Source organism: Eptatretus burgeri, chromosome 9, assembly GCF_056783735.1.
Source record: "Eptatretus burgeri isolate ZD-2024b chromosome 9, Ebu_testis_v1, whole genome shotgun sequence".
Taxonomy (NCBI): domain Eukaryota; kingdom Metazoa; phylum Chordata; class Myxini; order Myxiniformes; family Myxinidae; genus Eptatretus; species Eptatretus burgeri.
In genome coordinates, this window is record NC_140969.1 from 36383444 (window position 1) to 36399212 (window position 15769).

General features: G+C 43.1%; 1 protein-coding gene across 4 annotated transcripts in view; it reads left to right on the forward strand.

Moving 5' to 3' along the window:
- The window catches only part of LOC147019903 (BTB/POZ domain-containing protein 3-like), a 111157-nt gene that overhangs the window by 50607 nt on the left and 44781 nt on the right, over positions 1-15769 (forward strand). For 2 of the 4 annotated variants that reach the window (XM_085894738.1, XM_085894737.1), the window contains exons 2-3: positions 8228-8462; positions 11491-11581. In XM_085894738.1, the coding sequence (XP_085750864.1) occupies positions 8230-8462; positions 11491-11581 (324 nt within the window). In that variant the 5' untranslated portion in view covers positions 8228-8229. Of the gene's footprint in view, positions 1-6301; positions 8463-11490; positions 11582-15769 lie in introns of those variants that run through there. The other 2 variants (XM_085894736.1, XM_085894739.1) reach the window with 2 other exon arrangements.

A 15769-nucleotide genomic window follows, 5' to 3' on the forward strand; every position in this document is an offset into this window, starting at 1 on the left:
GCCCACCAAATTTCATCCGAATCCATTCTCAACTTTTTGAGATATCTTGCACACAAACAAACAGACATTCAGGGGTGAAAACATATCATCCTTCCACCTTCGATGGTGGAGGAAATAAAAGTTATGGCTTTTAAAGGCTTATGATTTCACTCTAGAGTAGCTTTGCAGCATATCATTTTGTACACAATTGATGGTGTGGCCATTTATTTTCCTGTGCCATCCCTCCATATGGAATACTACCGTATTCCATGATATTTGCCTCTTCTATTTTCTATTCTTGTGTCTTCTCTCCTTCCTCTATATTGGTGTTGGCTCAGCAGTTGGGTGGTGGCTTGGGATCCTAGGGTCCTGAGTTCAAGCCCCGTTGGCGCTGAATTGACGCCAAGGGGTTGACTCAGCCTGTCATCCTTCTGAGGTCGGTGAAATGAGTACCAGTGTAGCAGCCAAAAGGCTGCACGTGAAGGGAAGTGGTATTGACAGATTTATTAAATCTGGTATTGGTGTGGTGCAGGCATGATGGGCCGAATGGCCTCCTTCTGTGCATAATTTCCTTGTAGTGTAATTCACAATGATGTTGGCGTGAATGAAATTGGCACAGTGTTGTTCATCGTTCATATCTTCAGTGGAATAAGGGATGAAAAGTACAAATTTCATGCTTAAACGTGTTAACGCAGTGCTAAAGCTGAATTGATGGAACAACTTAAATTCACGAGCCTGAGCTACATAGCCAAAACCCAACTGCTTGAAAAATGAACTCGTAAAGCACACCTGACTCAACAATGTTGCAAGATTACTTCTCTGAAGATTTCAATATCAGATGTCAAGATTAAATAATGTCAGCACACTTTGCTAATAACGGAGTAACACTTTTCATGGTTGGCATCACCACTAAAGCCCCAGTCACACCTTGACGATTTAGCCAGCGTATGCCGACGTATGAAAATTTGTCTAAAACGCTGGCATGCGCCAAATACGTTATGGGTAAGTTTTGTATCCGTTAAGAGCACGCTGAAGCACGCTGGCATACGTCGTAGTACGCCGAGCTCGTCGACAAATTTTAACATGCTCAAAAATTTTCAACGTATGCCAGCGTATGACTCACACGTACCGCATACGCTGGCCATAAGTTGTAGGCACGTTACACAATCGTTGACACACGTCGACACACGTGACTTGGAAGTTACTCAAAAGTCGAAATACGTCGAGGTAATGTTTTACGTCGGTGTTCCAGACTCCATGTTTTGTTTTTTTTGTTTTTTTTTTCTTCGGCATGACGGTCATGTTGACACTTCGATTTCTAGTGCGGTTATAATGTCATATAATTAATAGGCTGCCACTCAACGATTTAAATCATAACCGCACTAGAAATCGAAGTGTCAACAAAACCGTCATGCCTAAGAAAAAATAAAAATAAAAAAAACCATGGAGTCTGGAACACTGATGGGTTCCTCCTGTGTGAAGCCCATTTTTATATACCAATTCCCCTAAACGCTGCCAATACACCATGATACGGTAGCTGTAAGTTAGTAACACGTTCAGTAAGTTCTGTGGTCGTCTGGAAGACATCAAATACATCTACATATGTCAATATGCGTTGGAGATACGTTACACATAGGTTCAAAGCACGTTACTCATAGGTTAGAAATAAGTTTCGGGTATGCTAAACATTACCTTGATGTGTTTCGACTTATGAGTAACTTACAAGTAACGTGTGTCAACGATCGCAAAACGTGCCTTCAACTTATGGCCAGCGTATGCGGAACGTGTGCGTCATATGCTGGCATACGTCGAAAAATTTTCAGCATGCTTAAAATTTGTCGACGTACTCTGTGTACTACGACGTATGCCAGCGTGCTTCAGCGTGCTCTTAATGTATACAAAACTTACCCATAACGTATTCGACGTGTGCCAGCGTATTCGGCAAATTTTTCATACGTTGGCATACGCTGGCTAAAACGTCAAGGTGTGACAGCGGCTTCACACTTCAATGTTTAGTGTGGTTATGATTTGAATCGTCGAGACGCAGCCTTTTACTAGGCTACGCAACGTGATCGTCGGCGATACGCTGCCGCGCGCTATGCGTACATTAAACTATCGTTGGGCATAAGTTGTGAATGCCAATAACACGCGAAGCATTCGTTGGTATAAGTTATCGATATGTTATCGAAACGTTCTGTGTATGTTACTTATACGTTATGCATACGTCCAACTCGTTATGAATACGCCCAAAACTGGAAAAAAAACATCAATAGTTCAGCGTACGCCAGCGTTTTACATACATTTTGATACGTTGCCATACGCTGGCTAAAACGTCAAGGTGTAACAGCGGCTTAATACAGGCAGCAAGTCTTGCAGAGTTGTCAGCGATGGTCTTCAAATTGGCACATTTGCAGTTGCAAACTTCTGTGGAGCAATTTTGATGCTGGCATCACATCTGATGGTTGTATTCCACAAAAGTTGCTTCTTTTTTTTAAGATTGAGCAATGGTCACGGTTTCGCCGCTAACATGCTCACTCTTTACGAAAAACACTGTGGGATCTTTAATGTCAACCAACTACTGGTAATATCGGCAGACAGGACACCCAGTTTAATGTCCAGCCGAGGGACGTCGCACACATTGATGAATCACCCTACCTGAAACACTGAGAGGACAGTTTATAGCTGGGTCGGGATTCAAACCCAGGCAAGACAAATCAACGGAGAGTGTGTGTATCTCTCAGCTATCCTGCCAACCTGAGCACTGTATTATCGACTTTGTAGATATTTTATATTGCCATGTTCTAAGGCCTTATTCCAATAAAACCAGGATTGTTACATAAAGTTCTTACACCAAGGTCTCTATGAATGGTGTGACTGTATTTCAAGTTGCCAAATACAGATGAGTGTGATAAGATTCATGAAAGTGTCATTTCTCGACCAACCATGGGAAAGCTTTGGAGACTTTGCATCCAGGATATGAAAGGAATTATATCTCAATTTGTACCTCTCCAGAGGCAGTCATGATTTTATCTGTTCTTCTTGAAGTTCTGTGTTGTTTTATGAACCAACATTATTTATGGAGATCATTGTGTATTGTCACTTTATTTATTTATTTATTTATTTATTTAAGTTGTGCTCCTTTTTATGATGTTGCAAATTTCTAAGCTGTCCTGACGTTTTCAAATACAAAACAAGAAAAAGAGCAATCAGAGATTGCAGACCCTCGCCAGAACTTGTTTTGTGTGGTGTTTGTGTTGTTTTGTGTGGTGTATTTGGTGTGTTACGTAATTAAGAAGAGACATAATTAGAAATGCCACTTTATAACTGCTGGCAGTGATGACCGGGTACCAAGACGTCCCTCTTTGATGCAACCCTGCTTTGATCGGACACATGACCATGACCCACGACGTTTTTCATTATTATTCAATTGAATGTAGAATGGGATTACAATAAATGAAATTCAAATCAAATGGAAGACCAAATAGGTACAGTCCTGCATTGGAGTAATCAGAAGGACCCAAACAAGCAAAAAGCAAAGATGAAGTCATCAGGAGGAACCTGGATAGGATTCACATTTCAGCTGCTACTCCTCTACCCTCAAACTCACCCAGACACAGCCAAGTGAGCCTTTTTTTGTATACCTTGTCGAGGCTCGTATGAGAGCTAAACACAACGCACATCAAGGGGGACATAAGACAAGAGGGGCGGGAGTTGGAAGGACAAAACAGTGGGAAACAGAGACATTAGGCGATCTGTGGAAGGGAGAGGGATGGGGCAGGGAACATGGGGAATACAAGATGGACATTCAAGGGACTTTCAGGAAGGAAAGCAGGGAATTTGAAGGAGGTGGTGTTGGGGTGGATTAATGGGGGTAGAAAAGATCAAGGATTTGGATGGGGGACGATAAGAGGTGGTGGTGAACAGCTGATTTGAAGGCTGGGAGGGAAGAATGGGATTGAAGAGAGTGTGGGAGTTTATTCCAAAGGCAGGAAAAAGAGGAATGAAAGAGTGAAGGTGAGCAGTGATTCGTGATTTTTGTAGTTTTACCAGAAGGGGTTTGTTGGCGGACATTGAGCGCCCTGCAGAAATATAGTGGGGACAAATCACAGACACAGCAGGAGGGGGTGGGGGGTGGCGAGACCAGAGAGGAGACGGTAGAAGACAGAAAGACCACCGACCTGCCTGCGGTGAGAGAGTGAGAGGCCCAAAGACTCATCGCGGGAGATACCAATTATCCTCAATGTCTTGGTTTCCATAGCGTGAAGCCGAGAAAGGTGGGAGGCAGGAGCACCAGCCCAGAGGGGAGAGCAGTTCTCCATCAGGCTGCGGATGAAAGCTTTGTATGTGATCAGGAGCTCAGGTGGGCCGAGGAAGGACTTTCCACGCCGGAGGATTCCCAGTCGGCGATTGGCTTTGGAGGCCAGGTTGGAAATGTGGCTTTCCCAGGAAGGATCATGGCAGTTAGTGAGACCCAGAGGCTTGAAAGAAAGGACTTCTTCCAGAGGATTGTTGAGAAAGTGGATGGGGTTTTTTTTTTCCAAACAATCATTTCAGAGAGACATCGTGAGAGTGTGAGATTTGTCCGGATTGAAAGACATGTTCCACGTGTTGGACCAGTTTGTGATTTTACCCAGATCTGCAGAGAGTGAAGATGCTGCTGCTTACCGATCTGGGGGATGACAGATGGTACAGCAGAGGGTGGAGTCATCAGCAAAGATATAAAGAGGATTTTCCAGAGTCAGAGAGATCATGGATGAAAACCAGAACAAAAACAGGGCCCAGAATGCTACCTTGAGGAACTCCAGCCTGGACAGGAAGAGGGGAGGAAAGAACTCAGTTTTGGGAAACACATTGGCTGCGACAGGAGAGGAAGTCTGTGAGCCATGAGTGGGAGATGGCCTTGGATACCATGGGAAGAGAGTTTGGTGAGCAGGGCAAGGTGCCAGACTGTTGCAAAAGCACGTGATATGTCTTGGGATATGGCTCTGATTTCATGTCCGGCATTGAGTACCTCCATCCATTGTTAAGAGAGCAGAAGCAGCATATCCAGGGTAGAGGGACCTGGTCTGAAACCAAATTGATGATCAGAAATCAAGCCATTGGAGAAGAGGAAGGATTTAATTTCTGAAGCGATGATGGATTCCATAACCTTGCTGATGATTGGAAGAAGGCTGATTGGTCTGTCGTTGCAGGGATCTGTTTTTGCTCCTTTTTATGCAGGGCAGTAATGTTTGCTGATTTCCAAGCAGATGGCAGATGACCTTGAGCAAATGAGAGTGTGAATAGAACAGAGAGAGGGTGAGCAAGAGTAGCGGAGCAGGTTTTTCGGACACGTGGGCTGATACCGTCTGGACCGGTTGCAGAATCTGACTCAAGGTTTGACAGCAAGTTCTCCACCTTGTCAGGAGAAAAAGGACACAGAGTCCAGGGACAGTTGGGTGCGACTTGGTAAGGTGGGTACAGAAAGTGATGGGTTTTAGACACAAGATTTCGATGCAAACACCGAGTTTAGGCATTCAGCCTTTTCACGTGCGGTATCAGCAGTGCGGCCATTTGAGGTAAGGGAGGGTTGGAGGGGGACATACACCAGAAACAGATTTGATTAGATGCCACCAGGATTTGGAGGTGGGAGAGAGGTTTGAGAGTTCAGACTTCAGCTTCGAAAGATTTTGTTTTCTGGCTCTCCTGAGGGTAGAAACTCACTTGTACCAAGTGTTATGGAAGGAACTGAGATTGCCCTCAGTTGGGTTTGCTTTCCATGAGGCAAAGGCAAGTTCTTTCAGGACAACTGCCTCACCACAAGCTTCAGTGAACCATGGGTGGGAGGAAGGGTAGGACAACTGAAGACGAGAGGGGATAAATCTGTGCATGAGGGAGAGCAAGTTTCTTTGAATGAATTCCCAGGATGAGTTTATGTTGGAGAAAGTAGCGATAGGAGACCAGTCTCGAAGTTTGTTGGCTGCTTGGAGCCACTGCCAGTCGGCTTGAGTGAAATGCCAGACTCGACAGCGCTGAGATGGTTCTCTGATAACAGACAGAGAGATGTACACTTTGACAAGCACGTGGTCAGAAGAACCGATTGGAGCCGAGGAAGAACAGCAGATAATTGTCAGAGAAATTTGTGAAAAGAAAGAGTTTCTTTGAAAGAAAATTTCAAAAGAAAGAGAAAATTTGTCAAACAAATGATCCTTATTCAAAAAAAAACCCCAAAACAACAACTAAAAAAAAAATCAAATAATTCTGGCTTCCAGACCATGTGTCCAATCAATTTGAAATTGAAATCATTTTATTTATTCAGCATCACTATGAGATCATAATTTTGAAGTTTCACATCGATTGGTTAAGCGGTTCCAGAGAAAACATTATTTAATATTTTCTTCAATCTATTACGGCTTCTAAACCATGTGACCGATCAATTATTCCTTAACAAACTTTTACAGCCAAGGATTGGGGAACATTTTTGTGACGTTTCTCCTCGATCTGTCCAGCCATTCTGGAGAAGATTTTTTTTATCGGTTTTAGGGTAAATCCAATATGGCTGCCAAACCATCTGATCTATGGCATCATGTGTGTGAACCTTTTGTTCCTCATGGATAGGCGGTCATACGTGTAAAGTTTCACCTCGATCTGTTCAGCCACTTCAGAGAAGAAGCTTTTTTAAGGTTAAAAAAAAAATAAACAACAAAAAAACTATGCCTGCCGAATCATGTGACCGATGACATCTCAAAATATTTTTGTGGACCATTTTATCTCGAGATGACCCCCAAAATTTTTCATACTGATCGGATAAAGCGTTCTACATTTGCAATTATGACGCCATAACGAGGGCACCGATGATGTCATTAAAAAAAAATTACACTCATTCCCCATCAGGAGTACTTGCCTTGTGCCAAGTTTCAATTTTTTCCTTGGTGTGGTTTCAGAGATACAGAGGTCTAAAGTCCCCCCCCCTTTTTCCAACATTGCTTCCACACCACGTGACTTGTGACATCATAATTATCATTAAAACAATCCACATGAGTAGTCACACCAATGGTGAAAATTTCTTCTCGATCCGACAAGCGGTTGGGGAGAAAAACACGAAAGTTCTGTGCGGACAAACAAACCGCGGCCACTCGGTGGAGCGCTTTACCTCCGCCATGTAATGCCTGATCCACGAGAACATGTCAGACCCAATACATTTTTGAAATGTCATGCTGTGTATCGTTTTTGGCCCAAGCTGTCAATGGTGAAGAATCACTTCACAAATTCTCGTCGTCGGATCCAGATCCAGATCTTCACCAAAATCTAATCAGTTCAGCCTTGTCACGCACCCAACCTCTCCACCAAATTTCATCCGAATCCGTCCACAACTTTTTGAGATATCCTGTGCACAAACAGACATACAGGGGTGAAAGCATAACCCACCTTTGATGATGGAGGTAATATAAGGTATGGCTTTTAAAGGCTAATGATTTCACTCTATAGTAGCTTTTCAGAATATCATTTTGTACACAATTGATGGTGGGGCCATTAATTATCTACACGTTATTTGCAATAGAGTAGAGTACAGTAGTTGTATATCAAGGAAATTTAGCCATTTACTTTTTTGCATAGTTATTTTACAAACTTCGTGCATTGTCCTTAATATCCAATTGAATCGATTCCATTAAACCTTTTGTGTTGCATTACCCTACTAGCATCTTTCCTTTTTATTATTCACCGAACCTAGCATCCAGGAGGTTTTGTCAGTGAATGCTCTTGAATACCACAGAGGCCAATGCTCATGTTTGACTTGCCCGTTTGATGTGTTTTTTCGCTTTTCCACTTCCATTTTCATAAAAACTCATTCAACTGCATGGAACGGCAGTGAAACCGATGATATGGTGCCAATAGCAGACGTCGATTCTCTGATGCAAGTTGTAGCTGATTTGCTCGGTGTTGACCTTATAACTTTATCCGATTATGTTCGGTGTACAGAGCACAGCCCGCCCCAAGGTTAGGCTCGCTTCCATGGTGGGAGGCACAAGAGGACGGGCTGGGTGCACTGATGCTGCTGGAAACAATGAAAGAAAGGAAGATAGATTAAGAGGGGGGAAGGAAAGGAGTACAAGGTTACAAACAAGCTTTGTCGAGAGACCATAAGCGTGCAAGTTCTTATGAATGCATCTTGAATGCCTTACCTAGATGTCAATTATGAATCAAAAGAAGAGCATGAGGAAAAGACGTTAAAGGATGCATTGCCTTTCATCCTTTATGATGCTTACAGGGATGCTAAAGCGACCAGTGGGGAAGGCTGCAGCTTTTGCCTCACCGCCCATGGCTGGAAAGCAGTCACCGGGATCCAAGGGGCGCAACAGAGGCAGCGGTGTGGAAGTTGCAACGACCGATGATTGTACAACGTCAAACACCCACGATTCGCCGGAGATCGGTACTTCAGCTCGGGCGAGTGTTGCTTTGAAGTCTGGAAGCTGGCAAGCGCAATGCGCAACAGTGCGTGAGAGGTACGGTACAAGAGCAACACTCCTGATTACTACTTCAGACCTACCTTGAGTTTTTGGTGAAAAGCTCGATTCTCTTACCCAGTTGTGCATTCCCGTATGACACGAGACTACACTTCATGTCGTGAACAACAAATTTTGCAAGCTGAACAGATACAGTAATCTGAGTGAAGTTAGGATGCTCATTTTATTTTGCTAACTTGTGTCGAGAGGTATGTGCCGTCGTCGATGAGTTGTCTCGCCTGGGTTCGAATATCAGCGCAGCCGTCATCCTGGTGTTTCACAGGTTGGGCATCCTGAGGCTTCAATGTTTGTGTGTCATCCTTTGGATGGAGGTTAAACCGGGCAGCCATCTGCTGTCATTAGTTGGTGGATGTGATCGATCTCAAGGTGACTTTCATAAAGAGTAGGCAAGCTGTCTGCCGCACCCTGAACAAATGGCAAATTCCTGCTCTCACCTACTTAGTCGGACATCATGCTGGGCCAGCCAGTTTGTGAAAGAGCTTGGGCCAAACTTCCCTTGGGCGATTCCATGAGAAGGTGGAAATAATTGTGGCCGTGAAAGAGCAATGCTCTTTTATGAGCCGAGATTTTGTCTACAAGCCAAATTGCTTTTAGTATCAGTGACATGATAAAGTAAGTTTTGATCCAAGTAACAGGTAAGTCACAACTCAGTTTTGATCCAATATCCAAAACCACTACTGGATTACATAATCAATTGATTTCAAAGTAAAAAGTTAAGATGAATGTTAATCTGCCAAATTACATTCAAACCTCTTGTGTAGAAGTTCCCTTTGTCATGTGTGACTGCAAAATGTCACAGAGTCTGTAAGAAATGACAGAAAGACTATTTTGGGATCTAAATGATAAAATAATTGTTTGATTGTCTCTGCTTCATCATTAATGAAAGATGCATTTCACTGGGTCAAGGGGGCACGATAAATATAAACCACTCGAGCTATTCTGCAATACGAAGTGTTTGTGACATGACAATGATGCCACCGTAGCAATTCTTATTTTGTCACGGTCTGGAAACCACACTTGCGGCCATCTCTTTGGTTTCGTTCTGTGATGCTTTTACTGCCGCTGATGTGGAGAGAGACTCTTCATCTTATCTTGATGTATTGATGGACGAATGCACAATGTCACCTGCCAAGCTGAATGACCCTGTTACCACCAGAATGGATTTCTCAACCAAAACAAAGCTTACCTGTTTTTTATTTATTTATTATTTTCATGTTTCGATAGCTTTTTCATTGTAAAGAGTTAAAAGTCATGACATTATTGATTCATTGAATCGAACTTAACAGTTTAGTACAAGGTTTAATACAAAGAATGCAGGAATGAATAATTGTGGCCTTTAATAGAAGAAGAACTGTATTGGATGTTTGCAATGTTAAATTTTAACAAAACATAATTTGTATCTGAGGCTCAAGGATTGGAGTAAGATGTGTCAACAACCTATGGTATGCTGATGATGCCACTCTGTTGGCAGAAAGTAAAGAGGTCTTGATGAAACTGCTGCAGACAATGAAAAATCTGGTCTTTATTTAAACCTAAAAAAAAAACCACTAAAATCTTATCAACTGAGAAGATCAACGTGTTCAGATTGGGACACGATCATGTGGAAATAGTGGAAAGTTTCATCTTCCTGGGTTCTAAAGTTGAAGTGATTAGAGAATGTAGAGGAGATATTAAGACACGATTAGTGTTGGGGAGAACAGAAATGTATGTCAGGATTGACAAAGATCTGGAAAGACAAATATGTGACGTACAAAACCAAGATGAGGCTGGTGAAAGCTCTGGTATTTCCATTTGCAAGGTATGGATGTGAATCATGGACAGGAAAAACGTAAAATGGAAGAAGATGGACAGTTTTGAAACGTGGTATTGGAAACGAGTGTTAAAATTCCATGGATTGCAAGAAGAAAAAACAAATCGGTGCTTGATGAAATTAGACCACCATGTAAAAGAGAAACTGTCATACTTTGTTTTGACACATCATGCATGCAGAAAAGAAAAGTCTGGAGAAGTCAACCATGCTGGGTTGGGTTGAGGGAAGAGTAGGAAGAAGTGCTGATGTGCCTGATGGATAGGGTAAAGGCTGCAACGATGCTGCCTCTGCCAGAGCTGTGGAAAGCAGTGCAGGATAGGAATGTTTGGAAAGAATAGGAAAGGATAGGAAAGAAATCTGATCATGAATGTCACCAGAAGTCGGACATGACTTGACAGGACGTTGTGCGGACTGGCGACTCAACCTATCGACTGCTCATGTGTAATTATGTCCTATTTTTCTCCACATTTCCCTCAGGCAAGTGTTAAAATGCCAATGACCAAAAGGAATGTGGTTATGCGTCAAACAAAGGCCGCAATTTGGCCGTCAGGCTGTCGTGGGCAATATCACATATCACATGTCACACTTGAAGCAATGGCCAAGAGAAATTGCATACACGAGGCTCCAATATATAAAGTAGAAACAATCCATATGCACTTCGCATATCGTGTGATGGCTAGAAAAATCTGACGGGCAACGGGATACATCATTCATGCATAAAGGCTCATTTGAGCACTTTTATTAGTTAAAGATCATTGCGGCCAAGCTAGTGGCCTACCTAGAGGCATAGCAAGTCGAGATGGCTTGGGTCTGTAAGTCTGTAGGGGATGCGATAAGGACAGAATGCCTCGAGAATGTTAGGTTTCCTCCAAATTTCTTTCAGTTTAATGTTGAACAACAGTAGCGATTGTTTAAAAAAGTAATCATACATTTGACAGAATTGACTGAATACTGTAGTAGTATAATAATTTTTACTTCTGGTAGGTGTGTCCAAAGAAACGCCACGATAAGCTATTTATATACCTTAACACTGAGTTCCTCCAAGGTGGAAACCCCCCTTGGGAAGGAGGGCACATGAAGTTGCTACAACCTCAACCATATGACCCTATGTCCCCCTGGCAATGACATATCCTGCCTGTAACTGGTTTCTTGTAAAATATTGATTGCAACTGCTTCTTGTCTCTCCTACCAATTTAGGAATGCGGCGATGTTTAACAACAGGCTCATGGCTGATGTCACTTTTGTGGTCGGGCCTCCCGGGGCCAGTCAGCGAATTCCTGCACACAAGGTGGGCCCTGCCTGCAAAGCCTCTCAATGCGTCTGCCCCTGCCCACACTCTTTGCAAATCATGAAGTTCTGCGTTGTTCTGCCATTGTTCTGTTCTGTTCTGCCTTCCACATTGTTGTTCTGCCTTCCACCTTCCACATTGTTCTGCAGTGGATCGGGCATTGGCCGGATCGCTGTAAATGTGCAATTTTATTTCACAGCAAGTTTCCCATTTTTGTATGATGCTCTTTCATTATACGACCCGTCACTTCGGCATCGATAAATCCATACTAAAAAAATTAAATGTTTCGTTTTAAAAAATCTCTTCAACTGTTTTATGGGTACTTTGTGAAGCTATATGGCATGTGCTCTTCAAGCTTCGATGGCGATGCCACGGTTCAATACCGGAGTGAGGAAGGAAAAATATATTAGATTAAAATGAGTGTTATGCAAAGCAATGAATCACCACATCACGGCAGGATAGCTGAGAGGTACACATGCTCGCTTTAAGCTGTCTGGCCTCTGTTCAAAATCCGACCCAGCTGTAAACTGTCATTTTTACATGACAGCTGTAAACTGTAAACATATCAACGTGTTGATTTAATGCACCCCTTTTCGTTCAGTCCTGTACTACCCCCCCTCCCCCCTTCTCCACAAGTCCCTCTTCCAAACGCAAGTCGAGAACCCCTCCCCTCACGCTTACCTCCTCCCAAATCCCCTTCCCACTTCTCCCCTTCCTCTCTCCCCCATCCTCCTCACTCCTACCCCGCTTCCTGGAGTGTATAGCAACGTTTGGTGACATGTCACTCTCCCCACTCCCCCTTCCTCGCTCTACCTCACCCCCCCATTCCTCGCTCCCCCACTCCCCTTTCCCTCTACCTCCCCCTCCCCTCTGTCCTCTCCCCCCTCACTCCCTCCCTTCACTCATTTCTCTCCCGCCTCTCTCCCTCCCCTCCTTCCGCTCTCCCTCCTCTCCTCGTCTCTCCTCTATCTCTCTCTCCCTCCACCCCCTCCCCCCCTTCCTCCACCGACCCCTTAATATCCCCGTAAGCGAACCGACTGGTTGTATTTGCAAGTATTTACGATAATTCACGAACTGGTGTGTGTGTGTGTTTGTTACTTGTGAAAATCGAAGACTTTTGAAGTATATTGGTTGGTCTTGTACATTATTACTTGGCGGAATTTTTTTCCGCCAAGTATGTAGGTCTGTTGTGTTTGTCTGTCTGTCTGTCTTTCTTTCTGTATGTTTGTCTCTTTGTATGTTTGTCACATGATTCTTGGCCACAGTTTTCAAGCAATCGTTCTGAATTTTTTGATTTATGTAGGTGACCGGTCAAGGACAGCAACGCTTAAATTTGGTGAAGATCCAAATCTGGATCTGGATCTGGATCTGGATCTAGATCTGATAAAAAAAAAATTTTCAGTGATTCTTCACCATTGAAAGAGGGCCAACAATGATGTATAGCACAATATCTCAAAAGGTTATGGATGGATTCCGCCGAAGCTTGGTGGACAGGTTGGGAATGCCACGAGGAAGAATTTATTCAATTTTGTCAAAGATCCGAATCAAGATCTGGATACGAGAATTATTTAATTTTTAACACTTCACAGTTAAGAGAGGTGGGGCTAAATGATATTGCATGACATCTCAAAAAGTTTTCGATGGATTTAGATGAAACTTGGTGGACATGTTGGATGTGTGATAAGGACGAAGTGATAAGATTTTGGGGAACATTTGAATCCAGATTTGGATTCCAGAATTTTTCATGTGATTCTTCACCATTGAGAGATTGGGCCTAAAACTATGAATTGCATGATATCTCAAAAAGTTGTGGACGATTTATGACTAAACTGGGTGGATGAGTTGGATAAGTGACAAGAACAAGCCGATTCAATTTTGATTAAGGTCCGGATTCAGATCTGACCTATCATTGGGATACAAAATGTAAACTGGTCAGCCTCGAGGAGGCATGCGCTCTATCGAGTGCCGTCCTTTTCGCAAAGTGTCAATCTGAGTGATTTTTAGCTCGCCTGGAACATAGTTCCGGGGAGCTTATGGGATGGCGTTTCGTCAATCTGTCTGTCGTCACCCGTCAATTTAAGAATTTGGGTCGAAGCAGATTTATGGGGGGGGGGGGGTTGCCCCCTAAAATAGGTATTTGTTATAACTGGTTCATCGGTACATTTGCTGATTCTATCCCATGTTGACTTCTTCCTCAGTATCATTATTGTACAAAGTGAGCGCCCAAGGGTATTGTCCCGATGCTTCCTTTATTAAAATAATGTTTAATATAATGCAGATGATGGTGTTGATTTTTGGGTAGTCGATCTAGTCGAAAAAATTTTTTTTTTGAGATTTGTTCTACCCTTATTATCTTCTTCGTCTTCTTTCGGCTGCTCCCGTGAGGGGTCGCCACAGCGGATCATCCGTTATGACCCGCATACTGATTTGGCATAGGTTTTACGCCAGATGCCCTTCCTGACGCAACCCTGGTCACCTCTTACGACACAGGGATAAGGATTGGGTTTCGCCATGATTCCGGGCTGCCCTGCACCCTCTCATAGCGCGGCCCAGCGCAGAGCTTCCGTCCTCAAGCGATCCTCCAACCCAAGCCTCTGAGTAGCCGGATTACAGGCGCACGCCACTACGCCCGGTTTTTGTTCTACCCTTAGGCCAAAAAAAAAAAAATGTTGCATTGGCGTAACGGGTCACTGAAAAATAGGGTAGGTCGGTCGGGATCTTTTTTTTTTTTTTCCTAATAAATACCACCCTTTTTGTACCACCCTTTTTGTCGGCGGGTTCTGTCCGAAACACTTCCGGGTTTTTGCGATCGCGATCGCAATCAACAAGATACTTGAAAACGATAGCAAAACAACAAAAATAGCAATAATTTTTTTTTTTTTTTCAAATTTTTTCGGCAAAATTTTTTCGATAGCAAAAAAACAAAAAAAAAAACGTAGGGTCGGCGGAATTTTTAGGGTCGGGCGGGTTACGCCAATGCAACATTTATTTTTTTTGGCCTTATTATCAGTATTTAAAATGGCGATTTCAGTTAATACGATGGCGATTTCGATGAAACTTGGTTGGTAGGTTCATACCATGACCTAGTTGTGTGCAAATGAGAACCGTTGCTATGGACACCACCGTTGTCTAGCAACAGGACTTTGAAATGTTTGAAAAATCATAAAATTATTTTTTCGAAAATCAAAAATCGGGCCACGAGCGTCTGTGGGCAGTACATTCAGCCATATTGTCAAAAATTTCCAGCCGGATCCTATGAAAACTGTCAGAGAAGATAGACTTTGAATGAACCCTGGTCGAAAACAATAAAAAAACGAAGTTCGTTATATCTCAGAGACTGAGTCAGATCTACATGAAACTGGTATGGTAGGTTCATGGTATGTCCTAGTAATGTGGGAGAAAGAATCGTTGCTATGGACCCCTTCGTTGCCTAGCAACGCCTGAAAAACCTCTAAATGTGGGGGTATTTTAACGAAAAAACAATCTGCAGCATTAACCCTTGAAGCTAGAATCATGAATTTTCTTGTGCTTAATCCTCAGGTCATTCCCCATTGAACGGGCCCATCGCGTCAGGTTCTATTGGGTAGTCGACTACCCATGTCCGCCTACCGGCTTGTTGTGTTATTAGTTTCATGATTACTAGCAAATACCACCCCTCGCACACACACACACAGACAGACAGAGAGAGACAGAGAGAGACAGAGAGAGACAGAGAGAGACAGAGAGAGACAGACAGAGACAGACAGAGACAGACAGAGACAGACAGAGACAGACAGAGAGAGACAGAGAGAGACAGAGAGAGACAGAGAGAGACAGAGAGAGACAGAGAGAGACAGAGAGAGAGAGAGACTGACTGACTGACTGACTGACTGACTGACTGACTGACTGTCTCACACAGAGATTGCATTTTCACCAGGTGTAAAACTTTTTACCAGGTGAACATACACAAATCGTCCTTCCTTTTTATTGTTTTTTTTTGTGCTTCAAACCTTCCTGGGAATTCCCTGAATCCACCTTCTTTGGTTTCATTGAAATCCATGAATCCGTACTCAAGTTATAGGACAACAAACAGACAGACAGACACGGCTCCCTTTATAATATCGATGATGTAATGTCAGTATGATGATGTCATGTTGGAATGATATTGTAAATTATGTTGTTGATTTTGTGTGGTGAAGACCTAAAATT